At 46.6% G+C, this 27,916-nt stretch overlaps 1 protein-coding gene across 1 annotated transcript in view; it reads right to left on the bottom strand.

Moving 5' to 3' along the window:
- EIF4E3 (eukaryotic translation initiation factor 4E family member 3) overlaps positions 1–18,646 on the bottom strand; it is a 37,948-nt gene extending 19,302 nt beyond the window's left edge. The window contains exons 1-2 of the mRNA XM_082346224.1: positions 18,414–18,646; positions 3,823–3,895 (exon numbers count right to left, since the gene is read on the bottom strand). Coding sequence (XP_082202350.1) covers positions 3,823–3,895; positions 18,414–18,592 — 252 coding nt within the window. The 5' untranslated portion in view covers positions 18,593–18,646. The remainder of the gene's footprint in view (positions 1–3,822; positions 3,896–18,413) is intronic.
- Between the last annotated feature and the right edge of the window lie 9,270 nt (positions 18,647–27,916).

Below are 27,916 nucleotides of genomic sequence, written 5' to 3'. Positions count from 1 at the left end.
CTTCTGTTTATGATAAATGATGCTGGATATCCATTTACAGAAGAAATATGAAGCTTCTGTTTTCCGTAAATTTAAGTAAAAAGTCAGTCAATTTATGGGACCACTGCATAGGACACAGAACAACAGGACGCAGTGTGGCAAAACCTTGAAGGTGATACCTGAGGTGGGTTAGAATGCTACACAGGAATGAGTTTTCAGGGCTGGAATTTTGGTCTTGTGGTAGCAAGGGGGCACTCCCCTGCAAATCGTATCTGGCCGGTAACTGCCTTCTCCCACAGGTAAAATCAGGCTTGTTCAGAAGCTGTGTTCTATTCCACGCTGCATGCATTTAGGACTTAAAAACACAGAAGAAATGTGGAAAATTTGGAAATGTTTACAAAAGGGTAAAAGGAATCATTAAGTGCCTGGAAAACACATCTAGATGAAACATGGGATTTTCCAAGAAAGGCAGGTAAGGAGGGAATAAATTTAACTCCAAGCAGAGGACATTACTGGCAGCTGTGATGAGAGCCCTCAGCAGGGGTCAGTGGGACAGCTGGAGACACAGGCCTCCCTCACTCCTCAGTCAGGGTGGACCAAAAGCAAGAGGACGGACCTAGAAAAGGAGGGAGTTCCAGTCCCAGAGCACAGCGTGATTGGCTGTTTCTACCACGTTTCGGGCCACTTCCCTCCCAGCCTCAGCCCCTCCAGCTAACAAACGGGGATAACAATTCCTCTGCCACCCCCATCAGCATCTCTGATTTGCTGAGGGCCTCAAAGTACAAAAAGACATATTATTCAATATGTCCTTACGGAAAGCAATCATTAATACCACATGACAATTACACTGAATCTAAACACAGATGAGGGAAAAACAGACATGATTAGGGATGTAATTTTTTAGTGCTGACAGAGCGAGAGTTCAGGAATCAACATATAACTACAAAATAAAAAGACAGTGGGGCAAAAGGATATCCTCAAATGACTTTAAAATCAGCACCCAGGCTAGTTCTCAAATACTAAGGACTATTCACAGATATTAAGGACACAGGCTGAAATCCCCAAACTCATCGACAAGTTAAATACATTCTCGTAAGTAGAGGTATTTGCAGTGGTATAATCTGGGGAATGACTGCTTGAAATAAATCATCTAGAAGTAGTGGTACACAGTTTTGTGATTTAAAACATGATTGAGGAATGTACAAGAAGATGTTCCAATAGAAGCAGGCCAATAACGGCAGACGAATTCATTATTATCATCCAGCACTTACTAGGTGATTTTTACGTCCTTGTGCCATTTCATTCTCACAACCTCATGATGCAGTTGGTATCACAATTATTCCCATCTTAGAGATGAGCAAACAGATACAGAGGAGTTAAGCAACTTGCTTGAGCTACTAAGTTGCAGATGTGAGATACCAACCCAGGCAGTGTGACCACCCTACACCCAGGCCCACAACCTCCCCGGTCAACCGATGAAGCTGAAGCGTAGAATCCAACCTTCTGTAAAAGCTGCCAACAGCTGAGGGCTTACTAAGTACCAAGCGCTAGTAAGAACTACGCAATCTCATTTAACCCTCGCTCAACCCTAGGGAGGAGGAACTGCTACCACCTGTTTTACAGATGGAGAAACGGAGGAGGACAGACACATCGGAGACACGACAGAACTTCCTGACCCCTTGGGGCAGTGTTTCATTATCATCCCCCTATGTTGAAGGAGTCCTTTTCCTAAACACTTTCTTGTGAAACTTTAATACCACCACTATATATCTCTTTATGTACTGTATGCCTATCTGTGCTTTCTACATAAAAACAGCATGATTTTTTTGGCCACACCAAGCATCAATTTTTGTCGCCATTGAGAATGTGTGGTTACAGCTTAACAGATCGTTATGTGAGCAGTCTGCTGTGACAGGAAAGTGGATCATTTATTAATTTCTCATTCATTCATTGGATCCTTCAGTATGTATGGAGTGAAAGGAACCAGGCACAATATAGTACTCCATTTATATGAGGTTCAATAAAAGACAAAACCAATGCACGGTGACAGAAATGTGAATAGTGGTTGCTTCCGGAAAAGAAGGACTGGTAAGAAGAGGGCATGAAGAAAGACTTCCCGACAGGATGGAATTTTTTAATCTTGATCCGGGTGACAGTTACATGTTTGCGTATCTTTGTCAAAATTTACCAAACTTCTACACTTAAGAAACCTGCATTTACTGAATAAATTATATCCCAATGAAGTTTTTAAGAAGGTATTTCCTAGTATGTGCCGGCCTGGGTACTTTAAATTGGTCCCTGAAGACCCTATGTCGCTTGCTGCCAGATACCAAGGCTCAACCAATGCTCTGTTGTCATCACACAGGGTCAGGGAAACAAACTAATCCCTCGGTGTAACTTTACCAATGTCTTCCTGGAATCCCAGGCACAGTTCTGATGATCCAATGTCACAATAGCGTGGGAAAAGTCTAATGAGGACCTCAAAAAAAAAAAAATTCAGTGGGCTCTAAGAACTTCTACATGAGGACAGGCTTTAGAATCAAGTGCTCTGAGGTTTACACAGCGGTGCTGGGAAGAGGTAACAAGGTCCATAATGTCACCACGAGGAGAAGTGAAGGGGACCCCTTCCGGGACTCTGAGAGCATCTGTCCCTCTGGACGGTGGCCCACGTGCTGTCTTGTGACACTGCTTGTACTTGGCACTGAATGCTTATTTACAACAGCACTGTTATTCTGCTCTCCACATGCTTAGGTCATTTTCTCAAATAGTTCAGAGACAGCCTGTGGTAGGGACTGCGTCTTTACACCCGGCTTAGGGCCCTCTGTGGCCACACGAGGCACCTTACAATCAGATTCCTGGGGCTGCATAACCGTGAGTACTAAATTTCCTGAACCAGATACTGGGAGAAGTGTCTGAAAAAAGATCTCTGCACAACTCCTGTGCAAGTGAGAGGCTGCCAAAGAGACACCGATCTATTGGAATTTCTAAGACATTAAAAGATTTAAGGGCAGAACACACGATTTAAAACTGGACCTTCTAGAAAATTCAGGACACACAGTCAATGCAAGTATGAAGCAGCCTTAAAAGACTTATCTTGTGTACAACAATGTATTAAACTAGAGGAAGGGGAGAAACTTGATAGAATTTGCTTTGGAAGAAAACAGTAATGTGATCAACTAAATAAACCAGGTTTTTTTTTTTTTTTTTTAATGTTCATCCTAAGAGTTGGGTAGAGAAAGAACTAAGAGATCTAAGAGCTTACATTTGCTGACAACCTACCATGTATCAGGTCTCCTGCTAAGCCTGATAAAGACATCATCTCGTTCGGTCCTCATACCCACCCATGGAGGCAGGTGCTACCATCACACCAGTCTTACACAAATTAAAGGGCTGATCCCTGCCCAGTTCAGGATGATGGAAGTTGAACGTGGAGTAGGACACGGGTCTGAGACCTTCCACTTTCAGGCTCAACACTATCCTGCCGTGTGACCTTCAGTAAGCTTGCAAGTGGGTGCCAGGGCCTCTCACCGATGGCAAACAGAGCCCAGAGAGGGAGCGGCTGAGCTGGTGCTTAAATGAGGACACAGAGCGATATCGTCAAACCCACACCAGAGGCACGAGGGTCTGGGAGATGATAAGGTTCCACACGTCACCAAGAGAAGAGCAGGCCACTCGGGCATGTGCTCAGCTGGCCTTTGGGGTAGACGTGGCTGAGGACTGCTCTGCCAGAGTGGACATGAGAGCTGAGGTCAGGGCACAGCCCCGGGTGGGCGCTGCCAGCACACCACAGGTCTCAGGTTGGATGATTAACTGTCCCACGTACAGCAGGTTTCTTGATCTTACCTGTACCGTTTGTACTGTGTAGATTTTCTTCAGATTTGATGCGCATTCAGCTGCTGTGGCACCAGGGAGGGATCTAAGCAAACAGAAGCAAAAGAGCAAAGAAACAAGGAAAATGTTTCAGTGTTCATGAAACATTCCACAGTGTAATGTAAGTCTGCAGGTCTTCACACAAATCAGGTCTGAAACCACAGACGCGGACACTTCTGGGATGCTGGTTAGAATTTAAAATGTGAAACTCCTACTTTGTCAAGTCAGGTGTTCGCGTCTCCTAAAAATAAGCATATTTATCCTGTGGAGGTTTAACAGGAAAACTGGAAATGTAAGAAACACATTGGAAACCTTAAAATCACATTTTAAAAAATACAAAAATAACCATGTTGCAACCAAGCCTTTTTGGCCTAGGACTCTGGATAGGAAACTGGGCCTGTTGTATAGATGACAATGACAGTGCAGGGTCCTGACCTGGTTATATGTTTGAAAAATTTGTTAGTTCCTTGGTGGTAAATATTCATGAACTCTTGGGTGACCTTTTGCCAACTTCAAGAAAACATGATTACTAAAAGTCACCCTTCGCCTCACTTGAATTTGCACGTGTTTCCAAAACACCTGCCTTTAGAAAATACTTTCAGTTATTTTCTCTGGCGGATTTAATTAGCTCTGCTGAACTCTGCGGTCAGAATACATTCATCTTTAGTTTGCCGTATGTTCCACTAGATGGCAACATACTACCAGCTTATTCACCAGAAGAGCCATCCACTGTGACCGGCTTTACCCAGCACCATGTCCTGGGTTTGGGGGTAACAGGACGTGGTCTCATCAATCTGCAGAAGTGAAGCCTCTCCATCCTTGCTACCTCTCCTTTCTCCCTACACTGAATTAGCAGGTCTCGCTCAGGAATGTTGGGGTCCAGTGACATCAGGCCTAAGGTTGAAAAACTCAAGTAATGCTTGACAGCCCCATGTCTGGCTGTAAGAACTAAGAGGCTGGCGGTGTGGAGCAAGCACCAGCTCACAGCTGACCCACCAGGATCTGGAATCTATAAAAGGAATGCTCCTTACCAGCCACTGACCCTCCGAGACACAGTCCCCAGGGGACCTCAAGATGGTGAACTTCCTGGCAAGACATGTGCACAAAACTGAGCCCGCTCAGAGGTGGAGGGGATGGCAGAGCAGAGGGCGAGGCCCAGGTGTGCGGCAAGCATCAGGCACCAGGGGCACAGCTCTGCAGACTACAGTCCTGGAATTATGGACCAGTCATATGGACCTGGGTGTTGAACCTGATATAAAAGACGCACTTCTGAACACAGCTCCCTAGCCTGGAGGTCACAAGGAAGCATGATTACGGACTAGTGTGGAGGCAAACAAGGGACCCTGTTGAGCGGGGGGAGTCTGATAAATAAATCTTCCCCAAAGCACCAGGTTTACAACTCTTTTCTAGTTATTATGAGTGTGCCGGACGTTGTTTGTTTGACAAACGCAAATCCACGATAACCACCATGACTGCATTCTGCCGCCAGACCCGAAGCCTCAAATAGCTACGTTGCAGGACGTGATGAAGAGCAAGGCACTGGATCAGCACCTGCGACGGTGGCGTCTGACCCACGATGCATCCGTCGCTCTATCTGGACTGCCCGGGGTACGACTGTATTGACTTAGATAAATACTAATTTGCTATTTGATACAGGTTTTATGCTGTTTGGGGTTTAAATTACAAAAGGATTGGGGAAAAAAACTAAAAAAATCCCCCAAAACCTTAACCTTTTCTGAGTAGGTTTTCACATGAACAATCTATTGCCTTTCTATGAAAATCTACTGGCATTTATTCTAATACTGACTTTTCTTCCTTTGAAGAGTTTAGCTGACTTCTCCACCAAATGTGCCCGGAAGATATACCCCTGGCTGCCCAAAGCATATAGCAGAATATATACAGGGTTCTTTCCCTAGCGGGACTGGGGGAGGGGGTGGTATAAGGATCCAAAGGTAGGAAATGTCCTTTGCATTTTTTCATTTTTAAAACTGTGTATTTTGAATTTTTATTAATTTTTAAAACTACCATTCAATTTATGACGGTTTAGCATGAGTATAATTTGAGTGTTCACCTCATACAACATGTCAACTTAAGCAAATACAACATGAGAATACCACCATTTCACCCAGAAAAAAAAATCACTGATAAACCTTTGCTTTATATGCCTCTTTTTAAATGCCTCTGTCTCCACGTTCTGGTCTTTTACTCATATTCTAGCAGGAGACAATTATACAAAGTCATTTAGGTCTGTTCAGTTTCACTGCACGAGGTTTCTGAAGAAACCTCTATAGTCTCCAGAGTCCAAGAAGGGCTCTAGCATGAAACAAGGAGGCAGCGCTTCATACGACAACAATGCCAGGGGCTGACGTGCATGGACTGAATTCTTGCTTGTGTGCTCAGCAAGTCACCTTCATCACAGCACTGAATCCTCGCAAGCCTGCGTATTCAGCTGTCATTATTATTTCTTACCATTTTACAGCTGAGCAGCCCGGTGCCTACAGAGGTTTGATAAGGTGCCTCAGGCCACAGAAACCTGATTTGCATACAGGTGACCTGAGACTTCCTGCTCTTTACCCCTCACTGCTAAACTGTCCAGTCAAGCCATATACACACTTACTTTTTTTAAAAAATAAATTTATTTATTTATTCATTTATTTTTGGCTGCGTTGGGTCTTCGTTGCTGCGTGCGGGCTTTCTCTAGTTGTGGCGAGTGGGGGGTCTACTCTTTGTTGCAGTGTGTGGGCTTCTCATTGCGGTGGCTTCTCTTGTTGCAGAGCACAGGCTCTAGGCACGCGGGCTTCAGTAGTTGTGGCTCGCGGGCTCTTAGAGCGCAGGCTCAGTAATTGTGACGCACGGGCTTAGTCGCTCCACGGCATGTGGGATCTTCCCGGACCAGGACTCGAACCCGTGTCCCCTGTGTTGGCAGGTGGATTCTTAAGCACTGCGCCACCAGGGAAGCCCCTACACACTTACATTTTTTAACGGAGGTTTATAATTGACTCTTGGTGTGCTCTCATCAAGGCTGCCGTTTTGCTGAATCCTACTTTTAATACAAGATTGTGTCCACGTTATGTTCTTCGAATAGTCTTTCCATCAGATCAAGGTAGAGAAGGTCCTCGCTAAAACCAACAGGATCACGCTCAACAACAGCTCTATTCTGCTTAACATCTTAGGATGCTGATGTATTGGTGTCTGAAAGGAAACGTGTCAGCTTCTATGGAAAATGACTTGCCTAATGTCTTTTTTTTTTTTAACATCTTTATTGGAGTATAATTGCTTTATAGTGTTGTGTTAGTTTCTGCTGTATAACAAAATGAATCAGCTATACATATACATATATCCCCATATCTCCTCCCTCTTGCGTCTCCCTCCCACCCTCCTTATCCTATCTCTCTAGGTGGTCGCAAAGCACCAAGCTGATCTCCCTGTGCCATGAGTTGCCTAATTTCTTAATGAAGGAGGTTGGATTCTCTAATTTTCAAGGTTCCTTCCAGATGCTGGACAGTTTTATGAATATCCAGGTGTCAAAATAAGAAAAATGCTGTCGGACCTTCTGACAGTAGTGAATGGTTGGCTGGCTTGGCCAGCGCAAGGAAAGCCATTCTCCTGCAAGCCAAATCTGATCCAGACAGTCACTAGAAGACACTAAAAAGCCTATATCTCGTGCCTGAACCTCAGCCATCTTTAGCAAACAGAACTGGGCCATATCCACAAAATCAATTTTAAAATGGAAAACAAGCCGAGATTTGTAAGTGATCTGCCTTGTAAACAGGTCAGTCTGTACTGGACTTGCTGATTCAAAGTTGAACTGGAAGCCGTACCATCTACAGTTACTGTTTCTTAAAGTAGCAGTGCGGGCAGCTGCTGGCAAAGTTGCAGCCCCGGCAGCAGGCAGCCGGCAACCCTCTCTTCCCTTTTCCTCTAACAGAAAGTTGCGGCAACTGGAAGGGAAGTGTGTGTAGTGGATTTCAATGAAAGAAACTTTTTTTTTTTTTTACTGGTATCATACATACAGTACATTCTCACATCTTTAAAAAAATCTTTTGACTTCCTTCATGTTACAAACCCAAACCTCTCAACAGAACCCTAACCAAACCCTCTCTCTGCAGACCAAGGGCGCTCATCTAGGTAGAGGTGATGGGGCCTCTGAGGAGAAGACATCTGGCAATATCCAGAGACATTTCCGGTTATCACCACTGGAGGGGTGCCACTGGCATCGAGTGGGCAAAGCCAGGGCTGGACAGGACAGCACCCGCAACAAAGGGTGATCAGGTCCAAAATGGCAAGAGTCCACGCTGAGAAACCCTGCCGTGTACGTGCAACAAACAGCCTAAGAAGACCTATAATTTATTTAACCACCAAAGATTCATTGCACACCTCTTTTAGCTGACGAGGACACAGCAGTGCTCATTCGAGATGAAGCCCTTGTCCTCAGGAAGTGTATGCTCTAGAACTGGCACCCCTGCCTCTCTGAATTTCCCAGATTGCTAAAGGCAAAGAAACAATGTTTAGGTTCCTCTTTGTTGGCCTGGGAGGCAGGAAGTGTGAGAAAAAGTTGAGGGAGGAATATACCAGTAATATAACGTTGAATGTGGACAATCGCAGAACCAAGGAATCAGGACCTACTTTCACATTCTTTGAATACTATGTCACCCTCTCACAGTATACAGCTGGAGCTGAGAACACAGCAATGGAACAAGAAATGCCTCCTGGATGGATCAGGTTAAGGAGTTTGAATTGTTCCACTAGGAGTTTCCCCTTTAATTTAATGACAGTAATATAATAATGGCTTCCTTTTACTGAGCACGTACTATATGAGAGGGGTTTGCATATAGATCTCCAATCCTTACAGCAAGCTTGCCAGGTTGGTATCATTATCTCCATTTACAGACTAGGAAACAAACTCAGTGAGCCTGTTTTTGAGGAGCAGATCCGGGTTCTTTTCCTGGTCTCTCTGGCTCTGAGGCCCACGATCTTCCTCTTGGAGGAGGACGCTTCTCAGTAAAACACCAAGCAGTCACTGTCAGCATGGGTGGTCACAGACAGCGCATCTTCCGCCAAATCCCCCTCTCAGCCCTTCTTACGTTATCTCCTCCATCCTTGGGCCCACCCACTGCCCTTGCCACTCACTCCCTCCTCCACCACTACCCATTTAGCCACACTGCTGGGGGGCAGGGGCTGGGGGGAGGGGGAAGAAGAGACGTGGGACAGGGTTAGACGCCACCAGAACCCTTGGCAATAACGATACCCCAAAACGTGATACAAGGAACACAATTCGGGAAGAACGCATTTACAGGTCATCATTTTCGGAGGCTGGACATGAGAGGAAGATAATTTACCAAACAAAAGCCAAGCTGGGCTGTGGCAGGAAGGCAGGAAAGCAGAGGGCTTAGGAGGATGGTCTTTGAAATCGACAGAACTGAGTTCCAGCTCTGCTAGCCACCCGCTGTGTGACAAGCCTGACTCTCCTGACCCTCGCTTCCCCTTTCTGAGAATGGTCTCTACCCCTACTTAGACTGCTACTTAGACTGCAAGAGCTAAGGCGCATGAAGTATTTACACAGCAACTGGCATCTAACAAGCAACAGTTGCTGTCGTCACCAGCAGCAGCAGCAAGAACGGAAGAGGAACAGAGGGGGAACCCATCACAACTAAGAGACACCGAGCACATTTTCTAATCTGTGGGACCGAGGGCAAAAATCCCAAGAAGTCTGTGAGAGTGACACAGAGCTGAGAAACTCCTGGGTCCATCCTCAGGAAAGAAAGCCCATCCGGTGCCAGTCTCTCTGGGCTTAAGGCCACAGCTTCGAGGAGCTGCTTCCACTTGGACCTGGCGAATCCAGAAGCTGTTATGGTTAAGGCAGGAGTGGGAAGGGATCCTCCTAGGTCTGCCAAGTAGACGATTAGTGTAAGATGTCAGGGGAACTCTTAATGTTACAAAATCCCCAAGTCCAGCTTTATATTGCCCTTGTGTGTCTTCAACTTAATCACGGAACTAGAGCAAATGCATCTTAAGATTCTCTATGTAAAACTGGTTAAAATCACTTTTCATTTGGGGAATTAGGAGAAGGCAGGAAGTTCAATAAGTTGGACCAACTATTCAACTTAAATGGTTTCCAGGCACATAACCACCATTTACATGCAATAATTCAATGTGTTATTTACAAATCATCTTTATCAATTCATTTAAGCAGGTTCCTGAGAATCTTCACAAGACAGAACTCATTTAGCTCAATTTGAGTCTGAGATGCTTCAAAGCATTTTTATACTCCCTCTTATTCAAGAGATGTTTACTGTGCTCCCAGTAGGTGAAAAGATCACACATTGTGTGCTACATGCATGCATTATTAATTAAACACCATGAGGTAAATAACGGTTGCAACCCCACTCTGCAGATAAGCAAACTAAGTCTGAGGGTGGCGACTTGCCCAAAGGCTCACAGTTGGCTAATAGGAGAGTTGGTACTTGAACCAAGGGTCCCTGGCAACCTGGCTCTTTGTCAGGAGCCTAAACTAATCACTTCCAGCATGACCCCCTACTCTGCTTGGTGCTGCAAACACAACGCTGCACCAAATACATCCTCAACTCTCCTGCACCTTGCAACACTCAACCCTGACTTTCCAGCAGTCCAAATGTGCCTTCTCCATTAAACCCCGCCTGGTTGCTGCAGGCTAAGCTCAGGAATAAAATTCATGGGGACAGATGCCTTTGTCAGTACCTCAGAAATGATCTTAACCATTCCTTGGCTAGCTCTCAGCAGACCACAGTACCACTTACCAGGGACCTGGATTTCTGGAGATGCTTCCTACAAAGGAAAGAAGCTGAAAACGTTTCCCCAAACCCTGCCCACATCCCTGCCACTTATATAGTCCATCAACCAGCAGCATTACCTGGGAGCTTGTTAGAGCTGCAGAGTCTCCAGGCCGCACCTGACACCTGCTGAATCCCAGGTGATCTGTCTATACATTAAAGTTTGAGGTTTGTTGACTTATATCATGTAAAGCAAATCACCATAAATGGGAAATAAAAGCTAATGGAATACAGACAACATCATTGGAAAAATGTAAAAAAATATCATCTTTTTTCACAGATGCATTTTCTTCATCACCCAAAGAGATGACTAAGACGGGGTTATCATTAAATGTGAAGGACAATCCTATAAAGGCACTTAAATATGGGTTTTAGGTGGGGCTCTCTTCTTTTTCTCTGCCAATTTTAAAGCAGGGAGTCCTTGGCTTAATTATCTCCTGTGACACTGGCCCCTAGTTTCCTTATTTGAGAAATTCAGTGGCAGGTCCAGATGACCTCTCGAGTCCTGCCCAGCTCCCATATTCGAGGATATGAAATACGGGAGAACTGTGTCCCATTCACTGTTCATACGCACAGGGAAGCAGTGCTCAGTGGGGTGAGGGATGCCAGTGCTTGGGGTCACACAGTCCTTACCCCAAATCCCGCTTCTGTTCTATGTTAGCTGTGTGACCTCAGGCAAGGTACTTGTCCGCGCCTCAGCTGTCTCATGTGTAAAATGTTGCTGGTACAGCCTACTTCAGTATTGTGAGGATTCTGTGGATAATTATGTACAGCTCCAGTCTAGTGCCCAGTGCACTGAAGTAAACAGCTGTGAACATTAATAGGTTAAAGTGAAAAAAAAAATGTTTACAACTTTACATATGTTACAGGATAGCCAAGTTATGGATAGACATGCCCAGGGGACATGCACACAATAAACGTTTGGTGAAAAAACGAATGATGACTTCACCTTATATGAGAGATCAGTTCATTTCAGCCAAGAGAATAACCTAAACGGGGAAAATTTCAAAGCCAGGGATATGTCTCCTAAAAGCCCGTCGTCTTGTTGAATTTACTAACATCAGGCTCAGCTGCCAGAGAGAAAATCTGCACAAGCCCAGATACTTGATGAAGGGGATCCCTTGTATATCATTCACTCCATTAAAGATGATTTCATTTTAATCACTTTTAAATAGATCTGTGGCTTGTGGCTACACCAGCTTCCTGTTTGAGAAAGAGTCACCTGCAAAAATGGGCCAGGGCCTATTAATAACACTTAATAGTGCATCTATTGAAACTATCTATATAATCTAAATGCTTTATTTTTGCAGGTTTATTTGATTTTGATTTTTTCCCCTTCTCTTGTCTATTGTCACTCCTGGCCTATGAGCTCCTTGCTGGTAGCAACTGGGACTCTTTTCATCTCCATATCTAATTAATCCTTTAGTACACGGAGGCTGGGTGAAAGAGAAGTGTAATAATGTTACAGAGCTGACAACGGAACTAAGAAGGGCCAGGTCACTGAAGTCCTGCCAGCTGTCTTAGGTTTGGAAATAAGGAAATGGCATCTGTAATCCTGAAAACAGGAAAATATATTTTCGAGAAGCTAGTACCAGGTAAGGACTAGTAAGCTTTCTGAGTGAGGACGTTTAGGGCCTTCAGGCCTGTCTGTAGGAAGCAGCTACTGACCCACAGTTGGACAGGCTGGGATCCCCTAGGTCAGGGCCTTTCCCTGCCTGAAGTACCCAGGACCCCTTTGCCTCTTACAGAAAATAAAATCCTGGTCATTAAGAGAGTTTGTGGGTTCAGAAAGGCAAGAATGGGGAAAAAGGACAGGAAAAGTCGACACTCCAGCCACTTTCTCCCTGTCACCTACGGCCTTCCATGCAGCCCCCTGCCCTCACCTACACCCAGCAGGCCGCTCTGGGATGAACAAGGATGATTTGCGGATCCTCTTTGTCAAGCCTGGTCCCACCCCGCCTCCATGAGACGTGTTCTTATGCAGACACCATTGGAACACACTTGAACGTACTCTACCCTGGAAGGCGGGTCCCTCTAGAGTTCAGTACCTGGCTGAACTGATGCCACTGAAGCAGATGGTGTGTAACCTCCTGGGAGGCCCAGGCCCATGCTGTCATCTTCGCATTCTCAGCACCTACAACAGTGACTGGCGACTAATATGTTGGTTAATCTCACCAACAAACAGAGCAGTAACTGTGAAGTTTTGGCACCTGAGGCATTTGTTACAGATGCACATTCTACCCCAGAGGTCTGATGGAGCAGGTCTGGGGCAGGGTTGGGAGGCTGTATCTTTTAACACTGTGGGTGGAGCTAAATCCTGATGGGGTGGGGTTGGTGGGCGATGTAGTGAGGGCCCACCTTTGCGATTCAAACCACAAGAACACACACACTCACTAGGTACCTACTATGCACACTCTAAGGCACACTTCCGGGAGCAGACACGAGGCAGTTATGTGTCTCATGGTCAAGAGGGAGGGACGGAGGAGGAAGTAATGATCCTTAATACAAATACAGGCTATAAACATGCGGTAGGACCACAAAGGAGGTGGGCTTAATCATGCCTGGGCCAAGTCCTTTTAAGGACAATTATAGAGGTGGCAACTCAGGAAGGCCTCGAAGGATGTGTGGTAGACAAAGGGGAGGAGGGCAACCCAAGCAGAAGGAACTTCACAAGACAAATCTCAGAGGCTGGCAAGTCCATGGTTTATCCAGCAGAAGGGCCAGGCGTTTGCTGTTGTTACCAGAGAGAATGGGCAGACTGAGCGGTATAATGGAGTTGGGGAGACACAGGTGATGAAGCTGAAAAGGAGGTGGGTTTCACATTAAAAACAGCAATACAGAAGTTTGTACCACAAAAGTCAATCAGACCTGCTGGTAAAGGTAGGGGTGCAGACCCACAATTGCACCTGGCTGGAGCACACAACCCCACAACAGAGGCACCCTAAGGTGGTGAGAGACACAAAGTCAAAATCCACTGCCGTGCCAGAGGAGAGGGGCAGGGGAGTTTTGGAACGACGAGACCACGCGTAGTTTAGAAGGCTAACCTGTGAGCCCAGGTCGGGGAGGCTTGGGGAGGGACAAGCTTGGGAGCAGGAGGCTATAGCGTGTGACTGGGGCTGGAGGGGCCCAGGATGTGCAGAGGGAGGGACATGGAGAAGACGGGACGGCTTAGCCTTGGAGCAACGTCAAGTACAGAACTGGACAGGGAAGGGTATGTGAGAGAGAAGGGGATTCCAGGTAGGACGGTGGTGGTGTTGACCATAACAGGGTAGGTCGTGTGTGTCCGGAACACAGGAGAGAGGTCAGGGCTAGGATGCAGATTTGCAACTGATAATTAGAGTAAAATCAGCCGCCACAGGAGAAGGGAAAGTCACTGTGGGTAGAATTCAACAGCCCCCTAAATATTCAGTGTGGGCTGAGCTGTCCTAGGCTCTGATCTAGGAGCTGAGGACAGAGTGGTGGGGAAAAGAACCCTGGGAAGTGTCCATTCTGGTGAAGAGCAGACACACAAACAGTGTTAACCCTACAGAGACAATAAAGTAGGAGCAGGGCCTCGGGGAGCGTGTCAGGAGATGCGGGTCATTTTGTACCAGTGGTCAGGGAAGGCCTTGCTGAGAAGATGACATTCGAGCAGAGACTGGAAGTAAGGGAAGCGCAGACCTAGCAGATGATCGAGGGAAGAGCATCCCAGGAGGAAGGACCCCCCAGTGGCAAAGGCCCATGCTTAGGATGATGGAGAAACAGCAAGGGGTCCAGCAAGCTAGAAGGGCACGTGCAGTAGGGAGAGTGACAGAGAGACAGCAGGAGAAAGGTGTACCAGGCGGGGCCAGGAAATGCTGCAGAGTCTCAAGGGCCATGATAAGCACTCTGGCTTTTGCTCGGAGAGGACCCGGGAGCAGAGAAGTGACACGTTTTAACTGTGGTATTTAAAGGGACCGCTTTGGCTGCTGTGATGGGAATGAACTGTATGGGGCAAGAGCAGAAGCAGGGAGAGCAGTTAGGATGCTCTTGCCTTCATCCAGGTGACAGATGTTGTGTGGTCCAGGGTCTGGGATGCGGGTGGTGAGAATACAGTGGATTCTAGATGCATTTTGAGGGTAGAATCAATAGCATTTGTTGTTAACGGATGTAGCAGGAGGAAGAAGGGTGGGGAAGGGGATGGAAAAGGGGGGGAGGTAAGGAGGAAGAGCAGAAGAATCACAGATGACTCCAAGATTTGGAGGGGGGCGACAAACAACTGGAAGGATGGAGTTGCTGTTAACTGCTCTGGTCTGAGATGACACAGACGAAGGAGACAAGATGGGGAGGGCAGCCGAGGAAGCGATTTGGCACGTGTTGAGTAAGGATGTGTATTAGACATCCACATGGAGACGGAGAGGAGGAGTTGGATGCATGAGTGTAAGGTTTTGGGAATCACCAGCGCACAGATGGAGCTGAAAGCCTTGTGACTGGATGAGATCACTGGTGTGGATGGGAACAAGAGAAGAGGCCTGAGCACTGAGCCCATGTATAAAACTTAGAGGAGAGGGGGGTCACCATGCGATGAAAACAAAGCAGTCAGAGGCACACAACCAAGAGTGGCCTCCAAGAATCAAGACAGGTCCGAGTTTTACATACTGAGAAAAGGGGAGGAAAACTCTTCATCCTATACCCCCAGCCAAAATTATCCCCCAAATGTTTGAATCCTTAGCCATAAAGTCTAATTAAAAAACAAAAAAACACGGGCTTCCCTGGTGGCGCAGTGGTTGAGAATCTGCCTGCCAATGCGGGGGACACGGGTTCGAGCCCTGGTCCGGGAAGATCCCACATGCCGCAGAGCAACTAGGCCCGTGAGCCACAACTACTGAGCCTGCGCTTCTGGAGCCTGTGCTCCGCAACAAGAGAGGCCGCGACAGTGAGAGGCCCGCGCACCTCGATGAAGAGTGGCCCCAGCTCGCCGCAACTAGAGAAAGCCCTCGCACAGAAGCGAAGACCCAACACAGCCAAAAATAAATAAATAAATAAATAAATTTATTTTAAAAAACAAAACAAAACAAATAAAAGACTTACTGGAGTTTACTACTGAAACTGCAAATAACTCTACTGGGGGGACTCTCAAATTCATCCATGATGGGAATAAATTAGGATGCTGGTTTCCTAACACTAAATTCAGACAAGTTGCTCTGGGGAACCACTGACGGGCGAATGGGTGGTAATTAGGGAGCAATGAATAATAATTTTAGTAGTTAGCATTTACTGTACACGTAGTCTATGCTAGGACACTCGTTGGTGTTTTACATTCATAGCACTCATGTAGCCCTCAGAATATCCTATGATTATTTATCCCCATTTCACAAACCATGCAAGTGAGGCCTAGTGAGGCTAGATCATTTGTTCATCATCACAGAGAGTAGGCTGGAAGGTAGGACAGGCCAAGAGGTAGGTGCCAAAGACTTTCAAGTAGCAGGAGACCTTTGGATGGTGTGGTTCTCGAGACTGATGTCATCGGCAGCAGACATCAGCTACCTGAGGTGAAGGCTGCCCTTGGAGGGCTCTCCTGAGAGCCTTACCACCCTCTCTACAATCTTGTTTGTCTGGGGGGAAAAAAGATACAAGGGAACCTCTAGAAGACAATGTGTTCACAACCCTGAGGGAAACAGGGGTACCCTGCATCTCCAGGGAAGTGGAGCAAGTTCAATAGTAGTTATGAGATGACTGATCAGGCAAAATGAATTCGTATGTGCAATGCTGGAACTAAGTATCATTTCTAAATTAATACAGCCACTTCTGTTGAAGATTTGGACGTGGTGGCAGTAACATGTTTCATTTGATTACTGGCTTTCAGAGAACAAAAATGTGCAAACACACAGTAGAAAAGCTACAGTCTGTCTTCGTTGGAGTTACCATGGTCTTAACTTAAAAGATATTAGATATTCTTTAAAAGTTGTGTTAAGCTACAAAGATATATTTACAACACAGGGAATAGAGTCAATATTTTATAGTAACTATAAATGGAGTATAACCTTTAAAAATTATGAATCACTATATTGTACACTGTGTAACTTACATAATATTGTATACCAACTATGCTTCCAAAAAAAAAAAGATACCAGATATTCTTTAAAAGTTGTGTTGCTATATAGTATTAGTATCTTAGGCCATTCTTAAAAATGTTGTGCCTGTAAGGAGACTAATCTTTGACCTGTTTATAAACACACTCCCTTGATACTGTTTCCAGCAGCCCACCGGTAGCCAATGGTCCAGAGGTCCAGATTTAACGCCTTGAAAACAGATACCAGGTAACAGCAATTACAACACACCTTTGAAAACAAAGATACACATGATTTCATTCTGCTACAATGTGCCAAAACCATTCTTGTTTTGACAGTAAAACGCTCTCTCAGCATCTCATAACGAAAGTGAAAATATTAGAAAAAAAAAAACAAAAAACGAGACTCACTGTATCTTCCCCACCCCCCAACTTCTCTGTGTCCCCGGAAAAGACAATGACTCCAAGTGTCAATTCTTGTAGATGGGTGCTAATTCCAACAGGAAGAAAGGAATGAGCTTGTCTCCCTAAGAAAAGATGAATATCACTTTTTAAAAATCTTGCAGGTATTTTACGCAAGGCTTTTAAAAACCAGACTGGCGTCTACTGAGTAAATTTCACAGAAAACTGACACATCCATGCCTCCCTAACACTTAACCATAGAGATACAGCGTCATCAAAACTTCCATAAGCTCTTGGGACAACCTTGAAGTGTCATCCTTGGGCACCGGCTGGGTGACAGATACTACGAAGGGACTTTGCAATTCATCCATTTATTCATTTGTCAAAAATTTCTTGCGCTCCTACTAGGTGCCAGGCACAAAGTTCCTGTTCACTGGCCCGTGACAGAGAGGGTAATGTTGAGGGATTGAGACAGAAGGAAAAATAAACAGTTTTCTACACAACACAACTCGGTAACATTATAAACTTTATGAAGAAAAACAGGGAGGACATGAGTGATGGGAGGGAGGAGGGGTGCTAATTTAGACGCGGCAGTCCTGTAGGCATTTCTGAGAAGGTACCTGAGCTGTCCCCTGAGAAAGCTATAATTGTGCCCACTTGACCAACAAGGTGAGGCAAGGCTTACCACTGAATCCCCAGCGCCTAGCAGGCGTGTGGGTCCACAGTAAGTGCTCAAGAAACAGCTGCCCAGTGGATGAGAAAGAATTCAAAGGCAGCATCGGTGGGCGGGGGTAGGCGCCCGCTGTGCCATAGTAATACCACCTCCGCACACTTCCCAGGGGACTGGTCGACTTTCCCGAGCGCTGTCACAGCGAGGGTCGTGTCCCGAGTTCCCCCAGAGCCCCGTGGGGGGGGGTGACCAGGACAGCATCACTCGCCCCACTTTACAGCGAGGACCGATCACCCCCGCCAGGCCCGGCATCTCCCACTGCCCAGCCAGGATACCCGCCCGCCGGCGTTTCTTCTTCGGAAGGAAAGAAAGAGGAAAAGTGCTGCCGAAACTTTGGGGACTGCGTGTTTTCTCTCCCGGCCGTGAGGCGAGGCCGCCCGACAGCCGCTCGCGCCGGCCCAAAACCCTCGGCTTCCGAGCCGGCTCTGCGCGAGCTCGCGCGGCGGGGCCGGCGCCCGGGGCCCGGGGCTGGGGGCCGGGCCGCCCGAGCGCACCCGGCCCGGGGCGGGGGAGGCGGGCCCCGAGACAAAGCGGCGGCGCAGGCCCGGCGGGCGCACGGCGGCGGTGGCGGCGGCGAGCCCCGCGCTCCCCTCACCTGTCGAGCCAGAAGGTCCAGGGCGAGTGCAGCGGGACCCCGCCCGGCTCGGGCCGCAGCTCCGAGAGCTGCTGCAGGCCCAGCGGCGGCGCGGTGGCGGCGGCGGCGGCGGCGGCAGCGCGGGGCCCCGGCGGTGCCCGGGCCCCGGCGGGGGGCGCGGCGGCCGGGGGCAACGCCATTTTCTCCGCCCCGCCTGCGAGGCCGGCGGACGCGCGGACCGCGGAGCGAGCGGCGGCTGAGTCACCCAGGCCCCCGCCCGCCCCGCCGCGGCCGCCCCGCCCCGCGCGCGCCCCGCCCCGGCCCGGCCCTTCGCCCGCCCGGCCTGGGAGCCGCGCCGCCGGGCCGCCCGGGCCCGGCCCGCCTGGGGCAGCCGAACAAAAGCACGGCCCACGCGAGTCGGGGACCGATTCGGCGCAGGCACCGACCCAGCGTGCGGGGACTGACGGACTCGCGGGTCTGGGGGAGGGCAGAGCAGCGGCGGGGACGGATTCCAGGCTACAGGGGTGGGGGGAACAGAGGAAGGGTCAAGCGGTGGGTTCTGCAGCCAGACAGGAGGTGAGCAAGATGTATGGGTGGCTACAGAAAGATGGAGGGATGGATGGATGGATGGTCCAGTGGATGGAGTCTCAGACCCACATGGTGGGAGGGGAGGAGGGGTGGACAGACATACCAGCAGTCTGATGGATGGGTGGGAAAGCTGGCAGATGGTTGGAGGAGGGGTGGAGGGATGGAAGGGCAGATGGAAGCACAGTTGGATGTGAGAGACAGATGCCCAGGGAACCGCTGGCCAAATGAATAGAGACTGCAGTGCCCAAGAGTGCAGAAAGAAAGGGTCAGACAGACAACCAGGACCACTGACCGGGGGATGAAGTTGTTACAGGTCAGTTTTGCATGTTTCCTAACTCAGCTGATTTGAAGGAGCCACCAGGTGCCCAGAGTATGACCAACTTTAAATGAGGGTGCCCAAAATCAGCCCAAGGTCTCCACACTTGCCCCAAAGCACCCACAAGGAAGGAGGAGGAAACTGGGCATCAGGACCCCAGCCCTCCGCTTTCTGCACCTTTGAATACAGAGGAAGCCCCTAGGGCCATTAAGATTCCTGAGCCTCCTAGCACCACCCCTTGGCAAGTGTCTATCATTCTCTCTTTCAAAAGAAAAGGAGACGCATGAGGGCATGTGAACACACACGTCATAACTGGCATGGACATGGACACCCTCCTTAAACTTGAATTTCTGGATAGTGCCTCTCTGGCCTTTACCAGCTGTGGATGTAGAGTTCTGTCTCCTCAAAGATTTTCTCCGTGGCCTAGCATACATTCCGCTCTTAGCCTGAGCATCTCTGCGATGGACTAGAAGAGGAGCTACAAAACTAGATGGGTTTGGGGGTTTCACAGGCATGGTAAACACCTGTTATGAATCCCAGGGTAGGTGCCTTCCCTAAAAGGTATTCAAGTTCAGATAAAATGACCACAATGAAAACACAACCGCTGCTTTGCTATCCCTGCTTCGAACATAATTTTTATACAACGTATGATGCTGGAAGCAGTGACATATTTAAAAGCCCTTCCACCTCTGAGGTACAAGGGGCGCTTTCGGTTAGATGCATTTTGGGGGTTGGTTAATTTCTCCTTTTATTTTTTCCAGAAAATGCATATATGGCAGTGTTCAAGCTATTCTGAGCACTTTATCCTTATTAACTCATTTAATCCTCACAAAATCCAATGAGGAAGATACTATTATTAGCACATTTAATAGATGAGAAGTGGAGAAGTTAAATTAACCCCAAGGTCACCCAGTTAGTGAGAGAGCCAGGATCTGAACATACGTATTCAGGCTCCAGAGTCTAGGCTTCTAACTGCCAGTCTCTACTGCCTCTCTAACTGGAAAACTAACAGGTCCACATAGTAAAAATAAGAAAATGAATAGTAAGTCTCCTTCCCTCCCAAGGCTATCAATCTTCTTGCCCAGAGGAAACCACTGTTTCCTTCCAGAAAAGTGCAAGTATGCCTGTAAAGGCATATATCTACATATATAAATTGTATACCTACCTATATCTTTTATAAGGAAATAGAAGCATTTTATACCATTGCTGCACCTCCTTATCTTAATTGACATTATATATTTGAAGACTTTCATATCAAAACATATAAATCTACTTCATTTTAAGGACTGCAAAGTAATCCATTCTAAAGAAGTAATGTAATTTAATTCAATAGCCCTCAAGATTTATTTGGTTTGCAGTCATTTTCTTTGATAAATAATGCTACCATAAGCATTTTTATATTTAATGTCTTTCCTCATCTGCACAAGTTTATTTCAGAATAAGTTTGGAGAAGAAGAATTTTTGCCTGTGTCTAAAATTGCTAAATTACATTGCTAAATTACCATGCAAATGGTTACATACATTTATATATAATTGATTTATAAATAATGGCTGATTCTGAAATTTTATATTTACTTAGTGACATCTTTAATCTTTATATAAAATTCTAAGGCTTGGTAGAAAGGGAGTTTTTGCTTTCTGTTGATTAGAACTAGTCAAACTGTCAAGTTTAGCTTCTTCCTTATGTTCTGTGACAATACTCTCAGCAAGAAAGGGATATTTTAAAAGTTTTATCTGCAGTTTCTAAAAGAGAGTATGCACCACATGATAAATTACTTTCAGCATTTAGAACTAGGAACAGTCTGGCAATTTGTCTTTATTGAATATCAATTATGTACCTCCCTCTCTATTTGCTTTGGCTTCCAGGATGCTCGAAATTACATCTGCTGTTCAATCACAACATCAATATTAACCAATGAAGAAGCATCACTATTTTTATGTTAATATATTCCTATTTTTATGTTAATGATCCAATTGCACGTGTGCATCTTATACCGTGAACCCCTCAAATCTATTTTGGAAGCAGGTGATATACAAACAATATAAAATTTAAATCACCTTAAGATTAATAAAAGAAGTCAGGCAACATGACTAAGGTGAGAAGCAAGGAGGGAACAATGGGCATTACTTTCGTTCCCTTCCCGTTTGAAACGTGTAAGAGACTTCACTCTTGTTATCACTCTTCAGAATCATCCTTAGACGATAATGAGGAAAATTCCCCTCATCTTTCCCACTTTGCAACTGGGCAGCAGGAATTCCAATAATTTCAGGGTAGAAAGGGAACTTGGAGATTACCTACGCACACCCATCATATTACAAATGGAGAAACTGAGGCCCAGAGAGGTGAGGTGACTTACCCGAGGGCACAGCTCTAGGAAATAACACAGGCAGGACTAGAACGTGGGTAGCTTGAGATCCAGGCCAATGTGCTCTCCCACTGCATAACACGCAACTCAGACAGCTTGGGGCGGCAGGAGGGAGGAAGAGAAGGTGACCCCACAGCCCCTAGCAATGAAAGCAACAAAAAAGACTTGAGGCACTCATAAATAATTAAGCAATTAGCTGCAGCAGCTACTCCCCTCCCTTCCAGCATCCAGTCACCAAGGCAACTTGGGCAGGGTGCCTGCTGGTTGCCTAGTAACCACACTGTTACTCCCCTGACATGCTCCCTAGGCATCAAAAAGGATTTGAGAGCCGGGAAGAGCCTTAGACAGGGACCACTACTCCAACACCTTCATTTTCCAAATGGGTAAATGGAGGCCCAGAGAAGCCGAGTAACCTGCCCAAGGTCACACAGCTACTCAGAGGCACAGCCAGTCTCCATTTCTAGTTGCTTTCCATTGCACTACGGCTGCCTCAGGGACACTGCAGATGGAGGAGAGGAGATCTCTCCACAGTTCCTAGAAGAACAAGAAAGTAAGATGGAGAGAGCAAGCAAGAAAGAGACAGAGACCTTCAGCTTTCATATGCAATTAACAGGAGCTGGTAATCCCATCGGCCCGACTTTCATCATCACCATGGCAACATGGGTGAGGTGGGTACTGGTTGCCTAGTAACAAGTGGTCCTCTGTCTTCCACTCACATCCGGCTCCCTGGGAGTCACAGGAACAGTAGAATGTTGGAGCTGGAAGGGAAGGCAGGGATCCGAACTCAGTCTCCTCCTTTGACTGAGGTTCGGGGCCACTGTACAAGGTGACACAGCCACAGAGCTAGCTAGTGACAGGGACTCGTTGGTCAGCCAGTCTTTCCTGAATTCACTCCATTTATTGCTGTCACAGCACTGTGGAAAGGGAAGCTTCACTCAGTAAAGACAAAACGTGGCAGGGGAATGGCACGTGGTCCCCAGGAGGTATTTCTACCGCTTGTCTAAACGGTGGCAATTCTGCACACGAGGCCTGGCACACAAGGGGCACTCCACACAGTATGAAACACAGGGTCTCTAAAGTCAGAACACCTGAGTCAAAAGCCACTTCTCCCCAAACCTGGAAAGCTTCTTATCCCTCTGCACCTCTGTCTCCACATCTAAGAAATGGGCATCCTCGGGGCTTCCCTGGTGGCGCAGTGGTTGAGAATCTGCCTGCTAATGCAGGGCACACGGGTTCGAGCCCTGGTCTGGGAAGATCCCACATGCCGCGGAGCGGCTGGGCCCGTGAGCCACAACTACTGAGCCTGCGCGTCTGGAGCCTGTGCTCCGCAACAAGAGGGGCCGCGATAGTGAGAGGCCCGCGCACAGCAATGAAGAGTGGCCACCACTTGCCGCAACTAGAGAAAGCCCTCGCACAGAAACGAAGACCCAACACAGACAAAAATAAATATGAATAAAAATAAAAAATTAAAAAAAAAAAAAAAAAGAAATGAGCATCCTGATAGTCCCTCCCTCTCGAGATGTCATTAGGATTAAATGAGAAAACGTACACATCAAGTGCCTGGTATACAGTAAAGATGTAGTAAATGTTAAGTAGTCATTTATTGCACTTTCAGTAAATATTTGTTGCATGTCTGCTATGTAAATGCCACTGTTCTAGGCTCTTGAGATTCATTAGCGAGCAATACAGACAAAAGAAATCCCTATTTCAGGAAGCACACTTTCCAGTGGAATGAATATTTGATACACACACACACACACACACAATACATATATCTATTTAAGTGTTTGTTGAATGGGTGGAGAAACTCATTGGCAATATGCTATGTTTATGTTACTGGGCTCCTTCTCTAAGACTGAGAAGTTTCCTGTTTACAGGGCGTGATGCTATAAATATGCAGGCCTGTCTTGTATGTGGAAACTCCCGTCGTTTTCCTTTCTTTTAGAAGCTCGGAGGAAAAAGGAAGGCAGTGGCCACTAGATGGCAGACCTGTCTCCCCAGATACTGGGCCTGGAGGCACGGGCCAGGGGCACAGACTCTGACAGACACTTCCAGCAAAGGCAAGGGCTGCAGTTGGTCCGTCCCAGGGCAAGGCTAGGAGGGGTGGGGGAGACTAGAAATGCCTCTGGGACACTGGGGGTGTAAGGGGAGACTGTAGTGTGGTGTAAGAGTGATTGCTTTAGTGAGACTGAATCCTGCCTTAACCAAGACCTTGCCCCAGGTAAGCTGTGTGACCCGGGGAAGTTTTATTCACCTTGCTGAGCTCCAGATTTCTCCTGTGGAACAAAAATAACAAGAGCTCCCTCTTGTTGCTGCTTTGAGGCATGCAATGAGAAAACATGTCTAAGGCACCTTGCAAGCTGCACATCGAAAAAGCTCAAGCAATGTTACAGAATCTAAAAGACCCCTGAAGGTCTGGTTCAGGGTTGCAAGTGGAAGAGAGAGGGGTAAGGGAAAGAGCACTTATTAAAGCCCTTGAGATGAGGAGATGGCGGTCCTCCCTGTCACTGGGCTTGGAAATTGCGGCATTGAGGTTTGGCTGTCCCACCTTCCACCTTCCTGTCCACCCATCAGCACCAGAGTCCTTGCCCTGTTCTTCCTGCCCTTGCACTGGTCTTCCTCTTTACTCCCAGGGGTGGCACCCGCTCCCGGGCCTCACCTGCTGAGGTCCAGCCAAGCACACTAGTCTCCCTGCTTCCGGCACCAGCCCCCCTCCAACCCGCTGTGGGACAGCAGCCTGAGCAATTGTCCCCAAACACCCATTTGACCATGTCTAAAGGGCTCCACTGGCTTCTTACAGCTCTTGGGAGAAAGCTCAGACTCCTTCCGGTGGCCACCAGGGCTCAGCATCTTCTGGATCGTTCCTGCCTTTCCAAGTCCGTGGCAGCGTCGAGGCATCGGCCCCTGTTGGTTCCTCTCCTGAACCTCCAGCCCCTCTGTTCTGCACAGCTGCCCCTTCTCCCATGCAGGCCTCCTGGACAGCCTCCCGCTCTACAGCAAGTCGCCTCCACCCCTGATCACTTCCTTCCCAGCACGTGTCCCAGCCGCACTGACCTAGCGCATCCCACACCAGAACATCCGGTCCCAGAGGGCCAGGCCCCTGTTCTGCTCTGCTGTGCTCACGGCCGGCCATGTGTATGACAACACATCACCAGGATCTGTTCAGTAAATGAACTGGGTACGCAACAGCTACTGATTGAAGGGAACAGTCTGTGCATTCATCTCCCAGTTTCTAGACTTTCCCCCGGGTCAGTGTATCCTTTGTGGGGATGGCACATTAGTCTTCCTAAAAAGCAACTCCTACTGTTGGGCATTTAAATTGTTACCAAGGTCTGTCTCCACTATGTGCCCTCCCCTCCCTGCAATAAATATACTCTGCAAACCACTGACTCCTTATCAAAGAGTAGTTACTAATGCTCCCCCAGGCCAATCAATCAACCAGAGAGGTGAGGATGACTCAGATAAGAAACTGGACCTGAAGAGGAAGGCCAGCGAGCTTCCACATGGTCTTTGGAAGTTTTTAAAGGAGAGGAAAAGATGGACAGTAGAGAGGCAAGGTGAGCTGCCCACACTTAACAGCTGGGTGATTTTGGAAAACTGAGTCAAGCCCTTTGCATCTCCTTTTCTCTCATTAGAACAGTGAGTGCCGCGCTAGTCCCTGCCTCACAGAGCTGTCTGGAGGCGAGGCTCTGCGAGAGCCCTTAAAATGCCCCCCGAGTGCTGGGCGCTGTTTCCTGATGACCGCTCCTGGCAGGGAGAGCCGCACACCTCCTGTGCTGGTTTGAACACGGGTGTGCTCCTTTGCACTCTGGAGAGTTAGAGAAGAATGTGTAGAGCAACTGACTGTCCTGGTTTGCCTGAGACGGTCAGGACTGGGGCACGGAAAGTCCTGGAAAACTCCTCGGTCCTCGGCAAACCGGGGCGGTTGCTCGTGCTAGGAGCACGTCCCCGGAGCACGGGCTGTTGCACGTGGCTTGCCACGTCCATCACGGAGGCCTCCAGTCCCCACAGCGGCTGAAAACTGCTGGTATAGTGGGAGTGTATTGCTGGTAGAGTGACCAGCAACCAGCCGGTCACTTCTTCACGGCTAAGAAGCTCACTGCTTTACGGATACGATTTCGTTTTGCGCTGTCAGTTAGGGCTCAGATATCACTAAGGGGAGCATTCTGCAAGCCAGTATTCTGAGGAAGGGCATCGTGCTTTCCCCAGCTTTATGTTTAAGCTTAAGTAATCACATCATTCTATGGCTTAAGAAATCCTGATATAGAGCATGTCAACTTCCTCGGCAAACTATTAGGAGGTGATGAGCCATGTTACGAAATGACCACCTGTACCTTATTTTCCACATTAGCCTAAGTCCCTTGAGGGTGGCAAGCCTACTTTTGTGGTCTCCACAGAACAGATGGCTCGTGTAGCGGATACTCAATAAATATTGGGATGACGAATCCCTGTGTGATTAAAACATTCATGAAATGTTTTATAAGTCATTTACTTCTTAAGAGCTGAGTAGTCTAAAATTTGAGAAGCTATTATCAACTGATGGGCGATTAGAAAAGGAAAATAAGCAATTTTTGAAATGAAACCACATTACTTGTTTTCTAAAAAAAAAAAACCTGTAATTGTATAAAATTCTTAGAATAATTACCGTGTGCAAAGTGCTAAATTAGGAATCACGAAGATGCTTTCAAACAGCATTTTAGGCCAATGAAACCTTGCAGTCACTTAATCTCTTACCATCAGCAGGAACTGCATGCTCCCAATAAAGAAAGATATTGTCAGTTTTTTACTTCTTTCCTGTTGATTTTCATTTGTTACATATGCTGTAGATAATGTTAATTTGCACGTTATGGTATTTCTTTAAAAGTTTCTTGGTTTTTATGGTAAGATGGTGCCTTTTTCTGGGAAGCGAAGGATATGCACATATTATTTACACAAAGTGTGTTACAAAATGTGGTCCCTAGTGGGAGTTATGAGCAACATGGTAGCCCACAGGTCACCTTGCACGTGTGTCTTACGTCATAAATATTTACTATGTTGACAATGATCTTGGAGATAATTAAGAATCATTTTTGTCCTTTCAAAACCTTCTAGATCCCTCAGAACTAAACTCTGAATTATCCTAACTTTGAGTTGATTCTCTATCATTCCTAAAATACCCAAGGGTCATCTTTTATATTGTATGAAACATAATCTTGTCAATAAAATACAGTATCATTTCTTTCATATGTGGCAAAAGCATAGTCAATGATGCAAATAATCTCCTATCTTTCATTCTGAGGGAAAAACATTAATAAGACCATACTCTTTGCAAGAATCGAAATTTAGCAGTAAGAAGGCACAAACCATCCATAAAGGCAAGACATACATTAGCAGTAAGGAAACAAGCCTAATGATTATAATGTCCAGATGGAAATGAATAACTGAATCATTCTCTGTCAAATCAAATAGCATCTTAATAAGTTGTTGCATCATCTCTGTTGATTTAATTTAACTGGAAGAGAGGAGAAAATGATTATGACCTGCAAAAATATCTTCATTTCCCATGCTCATTAACGTTTGCCCTGTGAGTCCCCTTCCTTTTATTCTGAAGGTGAAGTTACCTCCAAAATGGTCTTTAGGTTTCTTTCCCTCAGAAGCAGCCCACGTCAAAAATTAAATAGTCCCAAACTGGAATGAAATTATTGGAATTTAAAAAAATGGAACCCCAGTGTTTGGTCAAATAATTTATCAAAGAAAGAATTCAAACACTTCTTTTGCAGGCAAGCTGGTAAGTACATGTTGTCATGGAAACAGGATGTATTCAAATTATACTAGGAATGACGTTCTTCATCTAACTAGGTGTTCATCTCCTCTAAATGGGGAGAAATTGTTGTAGCTGAAATCCATTATATTTCTTTCAAATCTGCATTAAAAACAATCATTCCCTTTATTTTATATAGAACTACAAAGACACAGAGCCTCACTCTCATAAAAGGGAGAATTAAAATTACTTTCAAAAGAACTGGGGCATAAATAAAAGGCATAAAATGAAAATGAATCCCATGATATAAATCTATTGACGCACAGTGAAGGGGTGAAGGATGGAAATCAGACAATATAATACCACCTTCATTAACAACAGGACATATTTTTCTTCTATAGCATTAGTGACTATTTTTTACAGAATGATCTAGGCCAGTTCTCTGGAAGTTGGGGTGATTTGTTAACAGGTGTACTGTCACTGCTGCTGATTACAGCACAGGCCCTTGTTGACA

Source organism: Balaenoptera borealis, assembly GCF_965194805.1.
Source record: "Balaenoptera borealis genome assembly, chromosome: 12".
Taxonomy (NCBI): Eukaryota; Metazoa; Chordata; class Mammalia; order Artiodactyla; family Balaenopteridae; genus Balaenoptera; species Balaenoptera borealis.
This window is presented reverse-complemented; position numbering and strand designations above follow the sequence as displayed.